Source organism: Pholcus phalangioides, unplaced genomic scaffold (genome assembly GCF_987345545.1).
Source record: "Pholcus phalangioides strain wild (caught in Gottingen) unplaced genomic scaffold, Ppha-v1.0 ptg000037l_1, whole genome shotgun sequence".
Taxonomy (NCBI): Eukaryota; Metazoa; Arthropoda; class Arachnida; order Araneae; family Pholcidae; genus Pholcus; species Pholcus phalangioides.
In genome coordinates, this window is record NW_028301624.1 from 2,670,627 (window position 1) to 2,693,220 (window position 22,594).

A 22,594-nucleotide genomic window follows, 5' to 3' on the forward strand; every position below is an offset into this window, starting at 1 on the left:
TCTTGACGCCATAATCTTATCTAGAGTGCTAACAAACAGTGCCACATGCAACACTGTTCCCTATAATTTTGTTTTTACCTCTGTGAACCTGTTTTTTGTGTGCAAAACAAGACAATTTTTCATTTACACCATCATCCCTTCCTTTCAAAAAATTTATTTCTCATCGCCTCCGACAAATCAAGCCTACCTATAGAATCCTATACTAAACCTATAGCTGCTACCCCGGCCATTTCATAGCCCCTTTGGGAAACACTGATTTGCACCAATGGTAAATTCAAAAATTGTGTGTGCAGAATTATTTTCACCACAAACAGCAGCACATTCTAGAGGAAGCATTGTGTGCAACCATCAGGTGGCGTTTTCAGTCACGGCTTCCTATGTTATTATAGTTGATTTTGCCCAACCATATTAACAAATGGGCACTGTATGTGTCTAGTTTTCCCTTGAAGTTTTCGCCTAGAGTTTTAGAAATCCCTTTCGTAGTAATTTAATTCAAACAGTTATACAATAAAACCTCTCTTTTGCGGACACCAGTGGAACAGAAAAATTCATCCATAAAAGAGGGGTGACAGTTAATCAGGGATTTGAAAAACAGTTTTACTATATAGGGGGAAATTATCATTTGACTTTAAAAGAGGGGTGTCCGTTAAGAGGGGTTTTACTGTATTCTTTCATTATGGAAAGTAAATTTCTTGTTATGAAGTCATCAAAAATTGAGAACTGTCTGATGATTTCTCAAACATCCCATTCAATGAACAAAGATATACTCCTATGCACTTTGAAGGACACAAAATCATTATCTGTTGTATTTTGTCCGAAAACTATGCAAAAAATTTGTAAATTGTACAGGGTAGAGAAATTTAAAATTTGCTGAGAATACGTTTATTTTTTGATAAACTATTTTTTGGGAGGGTACGAAAAGGCATATTATACAGAGAAAAAGGGTTTGGAATATTTTTCTAGCTAGGGCGAAAAAAAAAAAGAAGAGTGAAACTGTTCTATATATGACACCGAGTTTTATGTTTGTCGCACTTGCTGTGGTTATGTATCCCTGTAGTTCAGTGTTATCTTCCTGTCTCTGGCAACATGTTTTTTTTTTTCCTGCGAAATGTTTCACTTTGAATCGGTGTTATTAAACCATTAGATGAATAGTTTCTGTTTAGTTTTTGTTTTTTGTGAATTTCAGGAAGTGTTATACTTTTTTTTGTGATCAGTGTTGCACCTTGTTACATGGTGAAATGTCCCATGATTCAGAGAAAAAACCTCTCAGTAGAATAAATACTTTAATTCAATCTATATCGATGATAACTTTACCTAATGCTTTCTGCTTCTCTATGAAACTGAAAGCTTCGTTTACCTGAAAGATTTCAAAAAAAAAAAAAAATTAACATCCCATTATATCCAACAATTTTTCTAACATTTGATACTATATCTTTTACAATATTACTATGTACTGTCAGACCTTGGTACAATATCATCTTGTGAAGACAAATAAAAATGACTTAATAAGCAGAATGATGATAAGAGCAGGGTTAGCAGGTTTTTGACCATTTGAACCAGGGTTGGGTTTTGATGTCAAGAACTGATTTTGAACATGAAAAGTGTCAAAAACTGGTTTAATCCACCCAAAACTGTTGAAAACCAAAAACCTAAATGAATACTTTTGAATAACGTTTTGAACACAATAGGTATATAACATGATGAGAAACTTTTTTAATATTACAATGTTCTGTTTTTAAACACTAATTTATGGCAATAATTGAAAGAAAATATTTTTCTTTTGAAATTTCAAATTTTTCATCATACAAAGAGTCTAGGACAGATAATTATAATTTTTTGGTTAATTGTATCTAAACTACAGATTACCTGTGTTCAATTTACTAAGCAAAATAGAGCTGTTTCTTCAAAATATGTGTGAAAGGGGATTAGAGAGTTAAGTTGACCTCGGAAATTTGCTTAGTATGAGAACAGTCAACAGTTTTGATGTTGGCAACATCAAAACTTATTGATGTTGCCAAATAGATTTTTTTTAACTTGCTAAATAACAAAAAACTTACTTTTATGTAGCTTAAAGTGTTATATTTCGAAAATTATATAATTACTATGTATAGAATATCTATTTTGATATTTTAAATTTTCTTATCGGCCCAAAATTTTATTCCATAGTAAAAATTCTCACACAACATCTCAACTCATTTATATTCGCACCTAAAAATTTCTCAGCTTAGGCTGCATAAATCCAAAGTTTTATAAAGAGTATTTTAAATCAATGCAGAGCTGGCAGGACATGATATTCAACGTATTGTTTTGCATGTTTAAATGCATTATAAATGTTAGTAAATAAGCCGTATCATAGTCAAACTTAGTCGTTCTTATTTTTGCACTACGAATAAGTTACAGGAGTTTCTTAAGCATCATATGCAATCAGCATGGCCAAATTAAAAGACATTTTAGTCCTACAATTCAGTATGTATTTTGATATTGCTAGATATATTCTAAAGTTATGCACACAATAAGGGTATTGTTTTAAGTTTCTGTGATTACCTAGATAATTTAATAACAGAAATAAACACATACATGGCACGAAAGAACTTTTTAAACGCCTATCTGTTATGGAAAGAATACAGCAGATGGTTTATATCAATACACATATATAAGTAGTGGAAGAAATTTGGGAAGGTCGAGAATCATCTTGAATTGAGTAATACCAAATAGTTCCATAGTTTTTCCTTCAGCTTTTATGCTATGCTCTATTCAAATTGTATATTTTACAAGGAAAAAATATATATTAATCAAAATAATTCTGTAGAGTAAAAAACTATTTTATAATCATATATTAAGTATTTATTCTTTGTATAACATAGGGACTTTAAACATTACATGCAATCAATGTGTGTATTTTCAATAGGACTTTTTATGTTGAAAAGCAATATTTGAGGTTTTTGACAGTTTAAACCATAGTTTCCCAACTTTTTTTTTCCCATCGCCCCCTTCTACAGAAATTTTTTCTCCCATCACCCCCCAACGTAATCTAACCCATAGAATCCTATGTCATAGCTGCCAAGTCTCCCAAATTTTTCGGGAATCTCCCGAATTTTAGCTTCATTGCTCGACCTCCCGAAAAGTTCTTAAATCTCCCAAATTTTTACAAAAATCACAAAAATCCCTAATTGTCCCTAAACATTCCCTACTTCATTAAAAAAATCCCCGCTTATGAAAACAATCCCTAAGGAATTTCTTGTGGAGCATGAAACCTTTTTTTTTCCCCCTTTGAAGTCACACAACGTAAATGGGGAAATTCCCTTTTTAAGGAAGTTTTACAAACCCTCTGATGGTAACAAGAAAGTTGTTTGTCTTATTGTGCAGGGAAATGGCTTAGAAGCCAATAGTCCTGGATAATAATTGAAGATTATAGTGACGCGCATATGGTCAAAATTTCTTTTGTTGAAATTACGTACGTGCGATATAACAAAGCATGAATACTGATAAGCAAAAAAATATTTAATCAATTTTAAAGATACTTATTCCGGTGAATTTCCTTTCATCAAACGTTCCAGAAGAGGGCCAATTTTCCCTTTTTGTACAAGTTGTGTTACAGGCATGAACATCGGTCATGGAAAGACTGTCATCATCACTCGTGAAATTAAAAAAAAAACATCAAGCAAGTGTCGCAAAAAGTCAGTGTTCTTCAAAAATTGACGGTGCTTTCCTTCATCTTCCGATGATTTTGGGGTCATTCGCGCAGAATGTTCGTTCACAGCTTTTCTGATTGAACACAATATTTATTTTTACATCATTGAAGTTTTGGCCTCCCATTTCACTTGTTTTTTGCGTAGGAATTTTATTCCCAAGGGTTTAACTTCCATGTGTGTAAAATCCTTATTTTAATTTGACTTCAGTTTTTGAGTAGGGATTTTATTCCCTATGCTTTAACTTTTATGTTTGGAAAATCCCTATTTTATTTGGAAAAATCCCTACTGTATTTATTAGGGAGTGGTTTTAGCATACAATACGGGTTTGCGTGAAAATCTCCCGAATTTTCATTTTCAAAAGTTGGCAGCTATGCTATGTTATACCCGTAGCTTCTACCGCCCCCCCCCCCCCCCCAGGGGGCGTTAACGCTCACGTTGGGAATCACTGGTTTAAACCATAAAAGACTGCCATGTGCCAAAAACCTGCCAACCCTGGTTTAAACTGTCCATGTCAAAAAACCTTAAATATTGATTTTCAATACAAAAATTCCCATTGAAAATACACATACTGATTGCATGTAATGGGTAAAGTCACTATGTTATACAAAGAATAAATACTTAATATGATTGTTAAATAATTTTTTGCTTTCTACAGAATTGATTTGGACAATACATATGTATTCTTTTTCATGTGAAATATACAATTTGAACAGAGCATAGCATAAAAGCTGAAGGAAAAACTATGGAGCTATTAGATATTCTTCAATTCAAAGATAATTCTAGACCAGGCCTTGGACCTGTGACCCATTTCACAATTTCAAGTGACCCACTTGAGTTTTGAAAATAAAGTAAAATTATATTTGGGTATATAAAGTATATACCTGAAAAATCTTAATACACACATTTTGGTTGATTTTGACCCGCAGCCAAAAAAGGTTCCAGACCTAAAATTTCTTCAACTACTTATACATATGTATTGATATAAACCATCTGCTGTGCTCATTTAATAACAGATTAGGTGTTTAAAAAGTTCTTTTATGCCATATATGTAATGTTGATTTCTGTTATTAAATTTTCTTGATAATCACTGATACTTAAAACGATACCCTTAATGTGCATAACATTAGAATATATCTAGCAATAAAAATACTAAATTGTAGGACTAAAATGTCCTTTAATTTAGCAGTACTGATTGCATATAATGCTTAAGAAAAGTTCCTATAACATAGTCAAAGAAAAAAGTAAGAATGGCAACAACTGACAATAAGTTTTTTACTGCTTTAATGCCAAGTAAGTTTCTGAAGTCAAAACCTAAGCCTCTATGATCTCCTGTTACACATATTTTGAAGAAATAGCTCTATTTCGCTTAGTAAATTGAATGCAGGTAACCAGTAGTTTAGATGAAATGAACCGTAAAATTGTATATTATCTGCTTTGTCTGTCGAAAAATTCGAAATCGCAAATTATAATTTATATTTTGGTTTCATTATTGTAATAAATTAGTGTTTAAAAATAAAACGTAATATACAAAAAGTAAGTTACTCATCATGTTATCAACCTAATTATGCCTAAAATATTATCCAAAAACATTCATTTATGTTTTTGATGGTTTTGATGATTTAAACCAGTTTTTTAAATTTTAAACCATTTTTTGACATTTGTCATGTCAAAAACCCAACCCTGGTTAAGAGTACAGTAGACTCCCTATTATCTGGCCATACTCTAATCCGACTTGTCAAGTAATCCATCTTCAGGCTCCTTCCTTCATATGTGGAAGAAAATAAGTTGCTGCATGTCAGGGGCGCAACACTGATATAGGTGCCATGAGCAGAACTGAAATTATGGAGGACCCCTACTGCCGTTATCGTCAAAGATGCTTTCTGTAAATTTTTTAGTCAATGAATATACACTGTTTAAATTATGGGTCCCTGGATTAATGCCCAACTGACCTGTGGAAATCAGGCCCTGTGCATTCTCCATACACAGAAGTTAAATATGTTTTTCTCAACTATATACCAGCACTTCGATGGTATTGACCATCATTTGATATATGTTGGATTAGTGAGAGTCTACTGTAACAGAAAGAGAGACATTTTACTGAAGTCTGACTGTGTGTTGTTAGAAATCTTACTTCTTCTAGTTTAAACCGCACTGCAATCTGGGGTTCAATGAACTCTTCTATATACATGTCTAGAACTTCTTGAACAGTGTTGCGATACGTCTCGTTTAGAAGATTGCGATAGTGAGTTAAAGACACCCCAATCACTGCGCAAGACCTCGGAAGTAATTGACTTGTAAGTATCTTGGGCACTTTCCTTGAAGCGAAACCCATTACTACAATACTGCCCTCTGGAGAAATACTGAAAAATATATACATATCAGATATCAAAGCATGTAGTACAGCATTTTCAAATAATTGTACTCTGAAAATATTTTTTATGACAATTTATATATATATAAAGTAGAATCATGAAAATAATACTGATATTAGGACCAGTGACTGAAACACCCCTCTCCTCCAGCCTCCTTTATAAGGATGCTACAAAACCACACATGCACCTTTTCTCTATTCCTCTGTGGAACTTTTAATGAATTGGTACATGTAGTGAACCTGGCATGAAGCTTGTTTCTGTGTAATGCTTATGTGTAGTGTGCTCCCATTTGCCATCAATTTTTCTCACTATGAGTGAAGTGTAATGATAAAACAATTGCATCATTGTAGGCCTGTTGCTCTCTGTGGCAAGACTTTTTAACGGGGAGATCAGCTTGCATTGCAGCAATGATGGGATTTGAACCCGGGTCCTTGCGATGAGAGTGCATGACCCATCACTATGGCCACTTGACACACAGCAGCAATTACAGTCATACTCTAAATTTGGGCTTTCTAATTTAAGTATTTCATGAACTGCTGCTATGAGTTTCTAGGGTGTTCTAATTTTTTAAAACAAAACGTGTGAATTCAGAATACACATTCAAACATGTACTGATTCCGCAGAGGAACATTACGAGTTGCTCCTCTGCAGAATGTTCCTTCCACATGTACAGTAGGGTGGAACGAAAAAGGGTGTTTTTTCACTTTTTTTTGGAAATTGATGTTGCCTTAGTATTCAAAAGATGCCTTTCTAGGTTTTAAGAAGTTATACCAAAATCTAGGAAAATATTTTGATATCTTGAGGTTCCTCACAGACCCTAAAGGTCGAACAAAAAGACTTTTCTAAGTACACATCATAAAAATCTTTTCAAACATAAACAAAGTTGATGATTTTTAAAAAGTATTTTTTAAAAAAGAAAAACATTTAATTTAAAAGTTATTCAGTACATGAGGCAAAACTGAATATATATACCCAGAGAAATATATATATATATACTCACAATTTTTATTTAACTTGTGAGTATATATATATTTCTCTTACTTATATAAAATAGAACTCTTATTTGAGTTCCATCTTATATATAAATGTGAAAGTATGTATGTTCTTTAGACAAATCTACAGTTTTAGACCGATCGTCGCCAGATTTTGCATATATATCAAACAGGTCCGGGATTGAACCGTAGGCTACTTTAAAACTTCGTCAGAGCTGGGCAAATGCCCGAAATGGGCGAAAAACTGTCGGCAACAATAGTTTTGGGGCCTCAACAATTACTTCTGGAACGTTTACTTTGGTTACCGTGGTTTCCAACAATGCGTTTCAGACGTGAATATATGTCTTTACAATGGTTTGTCACACCTTTAATTCTGTTATTATAACAGTTTATTCCTTTATAACGGTTTGTCACTTTTCTAATCCTCCCATTAATAGCAGAACACCCGGGAAGCGCCGGGTATTTCTGCTATCCTATACACAGGGTCTCCTGTAAGTGATAATGCTGCCTTTATCTCATCAACCGCCCATCGTATAGGTATAGTTTCAATTTAAAAAATGCGTAAAAGGCGTTTGAATAATATTCGCTGCACAAGCTGGACGTATGACGTCGCTAACAACAGAGAACAACAACTACGCTGACAAAACTGGGAATAAAAATGTTCAACGCCAACTGATGAACTCAATGCTTGCCTCAAATCATCAACACTCTGGCACGAAGTTAAAAAATTATCATTATCCACCAACATGCGAGTTCAACTGCAAAATGACTCAGCACTGCTATAATTTTCACATCAGTTGACCAACCAGTAGACCCAAGCACTGGACCGATTACGTTCCCAAATGGATTTTGCCAGTTGTTAAACTCAGTTCAAGAACTTGCAGACAAAGTCTTCCCAAACATTCAACAAAATGACCAAAACCATGAGTGGCTTTCTGAGAGCGATTCTGGCACCGAAATATGACAGTGTGAACAAGATCAACGAAAAAAAATTATCCCAGGAGACTCCACATCTTACAAATCGGTTGACACTGTCACAGACACGGCACAGACATTTAATTCTGTATCCTGCAGAATTTCTGAACTCCTTTGGATATTCAAGGTGTGCCACCACACAATTTGACTCTCAAAGTCGGAGCACCTATAATGCTTTTAAGAAATTTGGACACACCGAGACTCTGCAATGGCACCAGACTCTGCGTGAAGAAATTGCACAATTGCATCATTGAAGCAACGATTCTAACTGGATGTGACAAAGAAAAAGAAGTCTTCATTCCACGTACCCCAATTATCTCCAAAGAAATGCCATTCACTTTCAAGCGATTACAGCTCCCGATTTTGCGTGTTGATAATAGCAAAAATTTGTACATCTACACACCAGATGGAAAAACCAAAGATATTGTGTATCCACAAGCGATTGCTTGAAGTTTTTAATTAAAATATTTAAAAATAAAAGTAATTTTTCTCACTTGATGCGGAAATTTTTTTGATTAAGAAATAATTAATAAGCTATACATATATAAATTTTTTACGGGGCGGGCAACGTCGCCGGGTATCAGATAGTTTTATGTAAGTTATAACTTACAAGCTTATTTGCAGCTGTCATGGCAGTTGAAAGGAGAATTTTTCAAGCACTCCGAATATAGTGATTGATAGAGGAAGATGAAAATAAACCTTTTTTTTTTTTGGGGGGGGGGGGAAACAAAACTATATAGCCATGTTCCAAATTAAAAAAAACATAGTTAGATGATATAGGTATCAGGAGATTGCCTCTATTGCTTCCTCTGTTATCACATTTCACGTTTTTGCAAAATAGTCTGCTTTTCTTTTTCAAACGATGGAAGAGTGCTCCTTGATTTTATACTGGCTTGAATGAAGCCTTCACGACTCTCAGTCGTTGATATAGCAAGAGATGCTTCAATTACGAGTCGTACGCACAGTTCAACTGCTTGTGTGTGACACGGAAAATTCAGTATAGATGGAAAAGCAGGTTCGGATCATTTTTGTGGGTCCATTTCCTGATTTTTTATAATAGGTGGTTCAGTCACTCGCACTTGATCCCATGAAATTAGTTTCGAATGCTGCTTAGCAGAAAAGTTTATTTTCGGAACATGGAATGTACAAATTTCTGCTTTTTATAATTCTTCATTTCTAATTTTCATATTGAAATTATTGGTCTATTGTCATATTTGGCTTCTCTTTTGTCAACAACCCAACATCTTCCAGCACAACATTCGCAATAATTGCAGCTGATCGATCAGACACACCAGTTCTATCACAAGCAAGAGGAACATTTGGTAATTTAGTTCTCATCTGAGAGGATGATGGTAGAACTTCAAAACCAAATGAAGTACTTGCTTTGGCACCGACTGATGGACCAGCTTCAGTACTGGTAGATAGAAATGCTAACTTCAATGGTAAACTGTGTTTTGGCTCACATAGATCACTTTCCTCAGAATCGCTGGATAGCAGTGGTTGATGAACTAGTTGCTGCAGTTTCTTCTCTAGATGATTTCAAACGGGATACCATTTTAATTTTCTTTTGTTCATTGTTTTTCAATTTCTTCGTTGTTACGACATCTACTCAACCAATGGCCATCTTGCGTGTACTTCTTTGATCTTGCAAGAAATCTCGCTCTAAATTTGGGATCTTTCTCAACTTGTTACACTTAAAGTCTTCAAAATCACATTTGCATGCTGCAATGTCGAAAAATGTCCGTGCTTTGCGCTGAAAGGATTTCACGTTCAACTTGAAAGTTTGAGAATCTTTCCTTTTTTTTCATATTTTTCTGAAGATTCTTGTATTTACAGTAAAAGTCTTTGAAAATTTTGCATATCCGTTGGTGAGAAACAGTAGGAATTGAAGGAGTTTTCCAAATATTTTCTGTCTTTGGAATGATAATTTCAAGAATGTCTGCAATAGCTGGATCTTGTCTTGATTGTTGTGCCTTCATATTGCGTTGAGTCAGCAAATAACAAAGCTTAACATCGCCATAGGTGGGCGAGACCCGAGAATACCCCTTTTTAGGATTTCCTAAAATGTCACAACAACAAAAGCTTCTGGTCATCATTTTGAATGCTGCTATACACCCTCTCAGTTAAGGAGTAAGATTGAAGATGAATACTGAAAACAAGGGAAAAACATTGTGGTCACTGAACGAATTACGAGTTCAGGGGAATAGGAAAGCCTCCTAAACTGTTTCATGCTAGAGAATTCCACACGTGCTTAAAACTTCAGGGGCGATGAGGAACCTCAAGAAGTTCGAATTTTGGGGAAAAAAATTAGAAATGGCATTTCTTCACATAAAGGCATATTTTAAATTCTATTACGATGGCAATTTCAAAATTATTTTTTTTCGTTCCACCCTAATGTACAGTCAAGTGGTAAAGAAAACTGTCTATACAGACCTTTCAAGACATTGGTCAAAAATATCGCCGCCAACAGCATCAAAAATTATTTTTACACCTTGTTTTTTGGTAGCTTTCATCACAGAGTCCTTTATGGATTCCTTTGTGTAATTGAGAGTGGTGAAAGCACCTTTGTCTCTCAGCTGTGTCGTTTTATTTTCGGCATCGCAAGCGCCAATCACCTGGTCACAGAAATAATAATAAGGTATTAATATACATTGGAAGTTTCAGAAAGTCACATGTAAATGAGAGTAAAAAATGGATTTTTCATCATTAAAAAGCCAATCAGTGTATTTTTCAATATAGTAATTTTATCTTGGAGTTGTGCAATTCTTTGATTCTTCTCAACCAAGGTTAAGAATGTACAGAAAATATTTTTGTAATACTAAAAAGAAATAATACACCTTCAAAGTAGGGCTGTAAGCAGATAAGACTTTTGGGAGAGGGACAAATAATCTCTTCGAGAAAAATTTTGAGTAACCAACCTTCAAGAAGCATTTCAAATCAACAGAAATTAATTGATACAGCATATAAAGACACTTTCTTTCGATATATTTTTATTTTTTTCACTAAGATATTTTAAAATATTTTTAATTTTTGATCATTTTGAGGAGGACATGGGCCCTCCTTACGTCCCGTCTTGTGTACACTTCTGCTTCAAAGTACACTGAAAAATGTTAATTTTAAAATAGGTATTGTAACAAAATTGCATAATGAATTACAGGTGATACCTTAGCTTTGAACATATTCACAGAGATATCGACAGCAGATAAACCTAATTCGCCAACTCCTGCGGTTACTAGCACAGAATCCCTACAAAAAAAACAGAGAAAAAGCTGTTAAGACAAAATATTTTTTATATTCGCAGAATTTAATACCCAATTATTATGCAAATTTCAGCACTTAATCAGTAATATTCAATTATACAAGCATTTGAAACATGGTACAAACCCAACCCTTTCAGAATTTTCAAAATGGTTTTACATTTTTGATACTCGAAAAATGCATTAAAAACATAAATATGTCAGCAAATCTTAATTTTTCAATTTTTTTGTCAACTTTTTTTTTTCTGAAGAGATAATTCATTTTGTTCAAATTTTTTCAGCCAAGATGATGCAGGGTATATTCATCTTCACATACATTTTTCCGGAATTTTATTGCTGAATGTTATGTAATAAATCACACTTTTCCCGGAGGCACTTTCGCCTGGAACCCATCTTAAGACCCCCCCCCCCCTTAAAGTTCATTTTTCAGTGCTGCCCTCAGATAAAATCCCAAAGTTCATATTCACATTTTTAACTCGAAATACACACAATCCTTTAAGTCAGGGCTTAACACCCTGAGGTGAAAATAAAAATTTCTACAGCGAGAAATAGCAAAAAAAGAAATTGTCAAACTTCGGGCGTGAATGTGACGATCTCCCATTTGAAAACATCTCTCCACAGAGAGCTGGCAGACCTACAACACGATGCTGACATAACATAAAAAATTCAAGCATTTCCATCTTTGCTTCAGAAAATGGAAGACAGATGGCAGCATGAACAGGAAACAAGAGCAACTGAACAGAGGTCATTCAAGTATTACGTCAGCATCGAGAGGGAGGGAGTTTTAGATTTGCTGACTTTTGATGACAAGGGGAGGGGGGGGGTTCAAAGGTTACTTACATCATCAACCACCCCTTTTTGAATGAAATATTCTAAGTTGCTGACAGGGGGGGAGGGGGTCAAAAATGGCTGAAAATCTGCTTACGTAATACTTGAATGGCCCCAAAACATAAATACGTTAGGGCCACACATACACACTCAGAACACATATTCTCTCTCTCTGGCATCTCTCTCTCTCCCCCCCCCTCCAGGGTTTCACAGTATCAAAATCTTTAGGGCACAAATTCGAGTCATTCCCCCGTATTTCAAAAAGTCTCTCAGCAGAGAGCAAGCACAATACTTAGCATAGCAATACTTCAACACAATACACTTACATAACATGAAAGTTTAGGCATTTGTAATTTTCACTTAAAGGTATGGAAGGCAGATGGCAACACCACATCAAGACAAAACAAGCAACTCTGACAACATAAATGCGTTAGGGCCATTCACACACAACACATTCTTCCATGTGCTGGTTTGTTAAAAATTCTGTTTGTGTAGAAATGCTTGGAATTGTGTGGGGAATGTTTGCAAGGTGCATGTATGCTAAAGTATCAAAATTTAATTGAATTGTCATTTTAATATCAATGAAAAAAAAGTCAACCCTTCTTTTAAGTTGGCTCTTCTTGCCGCAATAAGAGCTGTGGCATAGCTGTCAGCGAGAGCAACTGCATTTTCAAAGGATACGCCTTGAGGTACTTTCCAAACATCCTGAAAATAGGGAAAAAAAACACCCTATAAAATACATGATTTGTCATGAATCAATATAATCAACATAATAATCAGCAGTACCCTGAAGGAGCTGAATCCCCTGCTACAATTAGTAAATATTCAGAGCACCACATTTACTGTCTACCCTGCACATGTGAAAAAAATGAGGCTTTTGGACTGGTCCATTCAAAACTGGAGTTCTGGCTACCTCTCGTGTTTTTTTTTTTTCAGGTATTAAAGTCACTGCTTGAATCAATGTTTTAAAAATTAGTCCTCTGATTTCGAATGATAAATGGCATTTCTTTTTGAACGCCTTTCCAGTTTACAAATTAATTTTTCATCTTATTAGATTCGTAAAAATGAACATCAAACTGTATTACTAATCACTTATATTAAACATATCGAGTTTTGATGTGATCATATTAAGCGGAGTATATTCTATTCTTAACAACGTGGTAATTGGAACTTAAAGATTCATGCATTGAGAGAAATGTCTGGAAAAAAAAGGAAATATAGGGGGAAGGTGAGACACACACACAGTGGTCGGCTTTTGAAATTATTTTTCTCTCTGAAATTTGAATATCAATCTAACTTAAAAAAATTCTGTGAATATACTTTGATTATTCATATTCATCTGTGAATTTTTTTAAAGCAATAACACTAGTCTGCATGATATCAGATGATTGAAAACTAATAACTGTCCTTAGCTCACTTTTTTATGCTGATTACAGAACTGTTCTTAGTTTTCTTCTATCACGTACAGTTCTTTCGCAGTCGACCGGAGTTGATTTTGAAGATTCATCTCTAAGAGCATTATGTGTTTGTCACACATAATGTAGGTGCACTTTTGGATACTTGCTAACTTATCGAACCACTTTTAGAACACAGTCTGATTGGCGAGAATTAATTGCCAAGAGTCCAAAAAGTAATATTAAAGCTGCCAGACTCTCACAAATGATAGTGATGATGTCTATGAGCCTGAAGATGATGACTTTAATTCACAACGGTTCTCCCAGAGTGAACTTAATGATCTAGTACGTAATCTGAACTTGCGTAAGGAATCTGCAGAACTACTTGGCTCCCGGCTTAAAAGCAAGAATCTTCTGACACCAGGAACACGTTTTTCTTGGTACACACACAGAGAAAAAGAACTACTTCCTTTATTCTCAAAGAAAGATTGATTGGTTTACTGCAATAACGTAAACAAGTTGATGCACTTCTATGGCATTGAACATGACTCCGAGAATAGTCTCAAAGGCGTGTTACTGTATAATGGGAATGTGTATGGGTCCATACCTGTGGCCCATTCATTTCAAATGAAAGATACATTCGAGAACATGAAGGAACTGTTAAGAAATATTCAGTATGCGTTACACAAATGGCTCATCTGTGGTGACTTCAAACTTATAGGAATACTATTAAAACAACAAGCTGAATACACAAAAATGCCTTGCTTTTTATGTAAGTGGAAGTCGGGCAAAGCAAAAGCTTTGGATTGTGAGAGTTTGGCCAGAGCGGAGAAATGTTTGTTACTGGGACTGAATATATTCTGCACGAACCGCTTGTAGACCCCCAAAAAATCTTGCTTATTGTTGGATGTTGAAGAGGGACAGAATTTATGACATGATGTTGCTCTCCACTTGTTAATGCAAGATATACAGAAAACTGGATGTTGTGAAGATATTTATGAAAGTCATATTATAAAAGTCAAAAAGGAGACAGTTTGTTAACTGGAACACTGTTTGCTTTTCGTTTTATTAAAGAATAACCATGAAATCATTAGGAGAGTTCTTTACAGTATTTTTAAAGTGTGTAACCAAATACTTTGTATGAAATGGTGATTGATTTTTGATTACATTAGTTAAAATATTGAAAACATGACTTATTTTTTGTAAAAACCTGATGTGATAGACAAAAATGGAAGTCATTTATGGAATCAGCATCAAAAATTTATTCAGGAACACTGACTTTTAAGAAATCATCTGACAAAAAGTTTAAAAAAGACTAGTGTAATCTCTGTAGTTTTTATGCGAAAATATTGAAAAATATTTTTTGAATATTGAATATGGAAAAAGTATTCCACATCTATTAGTAATAAATGAATATCAAAGTTATTACAAATTCAAAGAATGAAATATTTATTAGGTAATTAATTAAAAATAAAAAATAAAAACCATAAATCAAATCAAGTATCTTAAGTTGCAATTAGCCAATGGGACATCAAAATACAATGAAACCTGTACGAAATGGAATGTCGATAGACTGAAATAATATTCTGTTTTGGACAGATTTCCATTTTATAAAGGTATAAATAAAAGCACTGATCATTGAACAGACTATATTTTGATTCCACTTAACACAGGTTCCCATCTCATACAGTGTCTGTCTTAGACAGGTTTCACTGTATATCGATGACAGTGTCATATGTGAATTATTCAACACCTCTATCAAAAAGCCTCTACCAAATAGTTAACTAATGCATCTTCTAATTTATCATCAAAAACTCTTCTGCAAGTATAATTCGGGTCATACTTTATGCCTATACAATCTTCTATTGCATGGTAACTGTCTAGTTACCTGAAGTGTAGTAACACATTCTTCGGCCATGGCTGAGAAGTTCTGCTTGTTCAAGCCTACCACTTTATCTCCCACAGCAAGGTCTTTGATATCTGTGCTAACTTCTTGAACTTCGCCAGAAAATTCATATCCTACAAAAAGAAAGATCTTGATCAATAGGTTCACCACCAATCACAATGCCCATACCATGATGTCACTGCAAGAGATTACAGACCTTTTTCACGATATAAAGATTTCATGACGAAAGAAGTCACTCTCCCTTGTTAATACGACAGATACAAAAACTGGCTGAGTGAGGAGATATCAATATTTCAGGAAAGGAAAATTCATTTCTGCCCTCACAGGGATACAAACCCTGGTCTCTCATTTGCCTAAAAAGTGCCCTTATGGTCACAATACCATGAGGGCAGAAATGAATTTTCCTTTCCTGAAACATTGATATCTTCTCACTCAGCCAGTTTCCATATCTATCGTATCAACAAGGGAGAGTGACGTCTTTTGGCATATACCGCCATCTGGTGGCCCTGATGTCATCTGCGAGCTATTAACAGAATGTTGCCACCGTCCATTGCATGGAGCCATTCAGCATATACATACGCTCCAAGGAGGTGAAATTTTATCTGTCTTCATAGCTTAGTTGGTAAAGCACTCGCCCAGCAAACGAGAGACTGGGGTTCATATCCCAGTGAGGGCAGAGATGAATTTTTCTTTCCTGAAACATCAATATCTCCTCACTCAGCCAGTTTCCCTATCTGTCCTAAACATTTTACATATGCATGAGCATAAGAAAAATGTGATTATAGATGCAAAAACATCATCATGATCCATGCTTTGGATCATGATGATCCATGAAAAAAATTGTTAAACAATTTCAGATTATAAAAATGAAAAAAATATTCTCTAAATTTTTTTTTTTTTGTCAGTTGGTCTAATTGATTAAAAATTATTTTTTTTTATTATATTTATTTTTCGTGGTCCGCAAATTATTTCTCATTTTCCTTTCCATTTTTTCGCCAGTCTGAAAATTATTTTTTGCAATTTAAAGAAAATTCACCCACAACAATTCGTCACCAAAAAAATTCACAGACAGCAGTTCTTCACCAGTGAGTGAGGGACCAAGAGATTGAGCAAGTAAGTGACCGAATGAGTTGGTGAATGAGCCAGAAAATGACACCAAGTAACTTTATAGGTGACTGAATAACTTTATGAATGAGTGAGTAACCGCATGGGTGACTCACTCACTCACTCCCTCAAATATTTCTTAGAAGAAACTTAACAATAGCAGTTTTTTTAACACATGAAAATGCATCTCATAAAATTCAGTGTGATTCTAGAATGTAGCAAAAAACAGTTATTGTGCACAAGGTAGGTGTGGTTTTCATTTGAATCTTGTGAGAGAATTTTAATTAAAATGGTAAATTTTTATGTATATTGTGTTTATTTTTTTAACTTAATAAGATAAGAAGCAATAACGGGGAAAAAAAAGATGAAATAACGGAAAAATTATAAGGTCATATTTTCATGTTTTTTAGGTTATAAAAATCTGAGCCCCTAATGATCAATCAGTATCCCAATTACCCATTATATCTGCAAATATTTTTTATGCAATCAAATGCAGAAATCCAAAACAAAACACAGTTTACGCTCATTTTTACAAACCCATATGAACTTGCTAATTAGTTAGTGAAATCGAAAGTTCATAAATGGGAAAGATGATGAAAAAAAATGTGGGAAAATGAAAAATGAGTTAGTCATTCCCCTTTATTGATGATTTGCATAAAAATCACTTATTTTTGTTTGCTTCATCGCAAACATCTGGGTAAATATAAAATTCCACAGAATTAAATGTAGGATAACATTTGCACGAATCTAGCTTCTCTGGAACATTTTCAGGATGATGGAGCGCCGCTGGAACCACTTGCTGTAGAAACAATATTTTGCTGATCTTTGATTACAGGACTCTCAATGTAATTTTTTGAATCCCATATTTTTTGGTAATTTCTGTTCGCATATTAATTTCTATCAAAAAAAATTTTTTTTTTCATCCACTGTCAAGCACAATTCTCTTTTTCCGTTTTGTTGAAGAGGAAAGTAGACGAACAGCAGTTGGCTGAAATAAAGTTCAATCGACTCTCAACTTAGAAATAGCTAATAAATAACCTAAATTATCATACCATTTCTGAAACCACCAGTTTAACCAATCATAATGTACAAAGAGTGAATTAAGTAGTCAACACATCTTCAATTCATGGTCACCCCCCCCCCCGCAACAATCGAACCCTCCTTCCTGGCACATGTGATCAGATCAATTTTAACATTAGCTCTATGGCATGCTGTTCGAGATAAAGGAACAGTTGGTACAAAAGTAAAAAAGGTGTTCGTAAATTGGAGGTTAGTAAAATCGAGCATTGACTGTAATAACAAGTCATTTAAAAATGATTTAAAAATAAATTTCTCACCAGGCATGAATGGAAGCTTCGGTTTCGGTTCATATTCTCCAGTGCAAATCAATGAGTCAGTCACATTCACAGCACAATAATGCACTTTGATCCGCAACTGAAAAATTTAGAAGAATATAATAATTGTTCTAGCTGGCATTCCTAGCATGAAGATAAAAAATAATAACAAGCTAGCCTCTTTTTTCCCTCTTTGCTATTTGAATGCTAGCTGGAAGTACAGTCAAACCTCGTTAGTGCGTCACCCGGTTAACACGTCACTCTGCTTACCGGGTCACTTTTTGTAAGTCCAATTGTCCTCATGCAGGAATTGGCACAGCTATGGCTTACTCCGTTTAACGAGTCACTCCGCTTACTAAATCATATTTTTGCTCTCCCAAGAGTGACTCATTAACGAGGTTTGACTATATATATACACAATGGAACCTGGACAGCCTGACACTCCAAGAAAATCAGAGCTTCGGCACAGGACATCTTTTTTTTATACAGTGAAACCTGTACAAAACGTCAATAAACTGAAATAATATTCCTTTCTAAAGAGATTTCCAATTTGTAAAGAATAAAAGCACTAATCATTGAACAGACTATATTTTGATTCCGTTTAAGACAGGTTTCTGTCTCATAAAGTGTCCGCCTTAGACGGGTTTCGCTGTGCTATAAATCCACTATAGAGAGGGGAGCACAAATATCTTAGCCTAGAAAGCCGACCAAGATGTTGGGGCTATGAAACAGGATTATAGCCAAGGTCATAATGAGCAAGCTTGTTTTCCCAAAAATCAATTTATCGTTGGTGCATCAAAGAGACTTGCGCCACTGGGATGTTGTATGGTGGAAAGCTGGATGATGCAGTAAGGACAGGTTTATGCGTGGGAAGAAAAGACTAAACATCAAAAGCCAGGCATTATTCCTCAAAGAACCAGAGTACTCTTATATAGACAGGACTTGAAGGGCCCTAGATGTATTTCAGACCTGTCAGTGCATAGCTTGGAACAGCAACAATGTAGGTAATGCCTTTTTTCTTTGGCGACTTTTTCTAGCCTATAGGTGATTTTTTACCAGTAAGAAATGTTCTTTCAATGGCGTTTTTTCAGTCGGCTATCTCCAATGGCGTTTTTTCGGTTGGCTTCTGGCTCACAGGTTTGTTGCCTTTTCATCTTTTCCATTAGGCCTCTACTGTCGGTCTTTCTTTCGTCATCATTTTAAGATGAAATCACAGATAGATGCCATTAGTAATAAATAGCACTGTGTTTGTATTAAATAATGTTATTTGGAACTATGGTATAATCCCCTTTTTGGTGATGTGCAGTTGGTTTTTTTCCCTTGCCGAAAAAAGCATCCTCCTCCTAACCAGATCATGGTCCCCAGCATATGAGAGCTCAATGCTTGGTACTTTGCACCAACTAGCAACAGCAATCTGGACCACTAATTGATTGTCAAACCATTAATAAACATAAATCACATCTGAAAATATAGTGTTCAGTCTATAATTGTGTGAAAAATAAACCATGTGCATGCATAGCGAAGTTCACTGCAGCAGCGTCAGATGGTGGCGGTTAGACCTCCCCATGTTTATTCTCGAAGGGCAATTCAATCAGAGGCAATTCATTGACCTTTGCAGAGAGCATACGCAAGCTAACGGGATGGATCGCAATGAATTTCTTAAAGAGAAATTTTGAGATCTTAGCCTTCAAATAGCACTGAAATTAACAAAAATTCTGATAATAATCTTATATATAAATGTGAAAGGTGTATGCTGCTCCTTTATACAAATATACAATTTTAGACTAATTGATGCCAAATTTTGCATATATACCAAACAGGGCCGGGATTGAACCCAGTGCCATCTTAACGCATGAGCCCGGGAGCCCCACAAAAATTAGATCTGGTTGAAATTTTCTAGAATTAGCCAGGTGGGGCCTCAGAAAAATCACTTGGCCGGGGTCCATGATGCTCTTAAGATGGCTCGGACTGAACCATAGGCTACTTAAAAGTTCGTCAGAGCAGGGCAAATATGCCCAAAATGGGCAAAAAACTGCCGAGCAACGGGAACCGCAACAATCATTTTCAGAAAGTCTACTCTTACTTCGCGGTTCCCTAGCAATGCGTTTCAGACTTGCATACGCCTTTACAATGGTTTGTCACTTTTTCAATCCTCCCAGAAATGGAAGAAAACCCGGAAAGCACCAGGTATTTTTGCTTGTAACATATAAATGCATTTTATTCCGATATTTTAATTTTTTGTAAAGTATTTTAAATCAGAAATAAATTTTTGATCATCTGTGGGGGGGGGGGGGGCGGGACAGACATAGGCATTTGCTCTCCTCCCCAACATTTACATGTCTGATCCCAAGATATGTTGACAAAATTTTGCTGGGGGAGGGGGGGGGGTTAGAATTTTGCTGACTTTTGCAGATAGGAAAGGGGGATGGGTCAAAATGACTAAAAATCTGCTGGCGTAACACTTGAATAGCCCCTTACTCAAAAAAGATCAGCTTTTAGTCTTTTATTTCGGAGTATTCATTCCGAAATCATGTTATTCTTTTTATGTTGCTTTATTTCCAATCTTGATGTCATATCTAGTCTAAAACATTTTATTTTTAATCTCGATACCTTATGCTGTTTTGTTTGCTATTGTTTTTATCATAATTTTTTCTTTTAACTGCTGTATTATAATCGGCTTTTGGCGATGTATTGACAATTGTTTCTTTGGCAAGGAAGACATCTGAAAGAATGACTCTGTTTCACTCTTGGTGATTTCCCACCATGCTTTTGGGCAGTTTTCTATCCAGGGCCGCAACTAGATGCTTGGTCACCCAAGAAAGCTTTCTTCATGTCAAGTCTGGTACACCCCAGGGTTTGGTCCTCTCGCCATTACTATTTCTAATTTATATCAATGACCTACCCAACTCCCTAAATTGCAGAATCAGACTCTTCGCTGATGATTGTCTCATCTACAAAACAGTGTCCAATGATTCTGACCAAGAATCTCTCCAACACAACCTTAACATTATTTCCGAATGGTGCTCAACCTGGAATTTGCTCCTCAAAAACTGTTTTTATGAAAGTTACCTGTAAAAGAATTCATCACGACTTCCCTTACTCGATAAACTATTCCTTGATCGCTGAGGTTTCCCATTATAAATACCTGGGCATAATAATCTCTGATCTGCGCTGGAATCATCACGTTGATTATATTTTTAATAAATGTCTCCAAAAACTCTTCATCGTAATCTGAAAAACTCCACCCGTCATGTCCGTCACCTGTTCTACCAGACATATATTGTCCCTGTTCTCCCTTATGCCTGTGAAGCCTGGGACTCACATACTCATGCCAACATAGACAAATTAGAATCTATCCAAAATACGTCAATTTGCTTCATTTTTAACTATTGGTCTTCATCTGTCTCCCTATCAGAACTCAAGCGCCAACTCAATATCCAATCACTCTCCTCTCTTAGACTTATCTCTCGTGTAACTTTTCTTTTCAAAATCCTCCAGGTGTTTTTAATATCGATACTTCCAACATTCTAATTAAACCCTCTCATTTCTCTGTTAGACTCAATCATTCCCAAAAATTACAGCCCATCTTTGCCTCTTCAGACTGCCACAAATTTAGCTTCTTCCCAAGAACTATTATCAACTGGAACAACCTACCATCAAATATTATAGATTGTACTATGATTTCCGAATTTTCATGTACCATCAACCGTCATTTTCATCATACAGAACTTCTGCATCCTCTTGTATAGGCCTTGGCGAAACAATATTGAATAAATAAATAAAGCGTGCATCTTGACGCTCCCTTGTAATGTTAAAGGAGAGGTTTCAGAATGAAATTTGCGCCCCCCCCCATATCTAGCACTCTGAGGTACGAGACCCGCCTGTTCCCCCACCTAGTTGTTGCCCTGGTGATGTGAGTGATAGCAAGGCAGGCAATTTCTGTTTCGAGGTGACGACTTTTACTTGGTGCGATTAAGCACTAATTGTGGCTATGCAGAGTAATTTTAGCTATTATTTGATAACAATCTGTAGCCATGTGTTCCCCCCCCTCCTCTATCCGAGTCATACCCACACACTGGCTTACGCAAAGGGGGGTTGCGGTTCTAAACCCCCCCCCCCGAGATTATAGTGTTATTTTGCAGGGAAATACAGTAAACCCCGCCCCCCCCCACCTCGAGAAAATTCTGCGTACGCGTATGTACCCACACACACACACAGTAGGAAAAAATCGAGGTTTTTACTTCGTTTTCTTTGAGCTTTTTCTGTCGCTTAACTTCTTTGATTTCGAGCTTCTCTCCGAATTTCTCGAGCACCGCTGCTTTGAAATGACCATTTCGCCTACAGCTCGACACACAGCTGAAGGAAGTGAGTTTTTCGGAGGACGCCGACGGAAACAAACTCGGGCGAAACGTGACACTTCTCAATTTATTTACACAGACACTGTAACACCTGGATCCTATTTTACACACAGAGAAACATCTGGCCAGATGTTTCACGGGCGAAATGCTCATTTTAATAAATGATTTTGAGATTCGAATGTAAACAATTGAAGAATTGGTGCGGACGGCTGTAACTGACTAAATCTCATCAGCTGGTTACTTTAATCAATAAAATCATTTTTAAACAAGTTAAACGAGATTAAATGCTGTTTCTACTTTATTCGTGATAGTTAGGCTTTTTAAATTCATTTAGTTAGATTTTTTTTTGTTAGTGTGGTAAACTAGATCTATTGAGTGGCAA

At 35.5% G+C, this 22,594-nt stretch overlaps 1 protein-coding gene across 1 annotated transcript; it reads right to left on the minus strand.

Annotated features, from left to right (window-relative positions):
• Positions 1-1,266: 1,266 nt before the first annotated feature.
• LOC149065907 (protein Cryzl2-like) lies at positions 1,267-22,571 on the minus strand. The gene is made up of 8 exons (XM_089253393.1): positions 22,096-22,571; positions 17,858-17,954; positions 15,399-15,529; positions 12,715-12,821; positions 11,196-11,277; positions 10,465-10,646; positions 5,824-6,052; positions 1,267-1,357 (listed from the first exon to the last, which is right to left on the minus strand). The coding sequence occupies exons 1-8, from the start codon at positions 22,363-22,365 to the stop codon at positions 1,289-1,291; spliced, it is 1,167 nt and encodes a 388-aa protein (XP_089109519.1). The 5' UTR covers positions 22,366-22,571; the 3' UTR covers positions 1,267-1,288.
• Between the last annotated feature and the right edge of the window lie 23 nt (positions 22,572-22,594).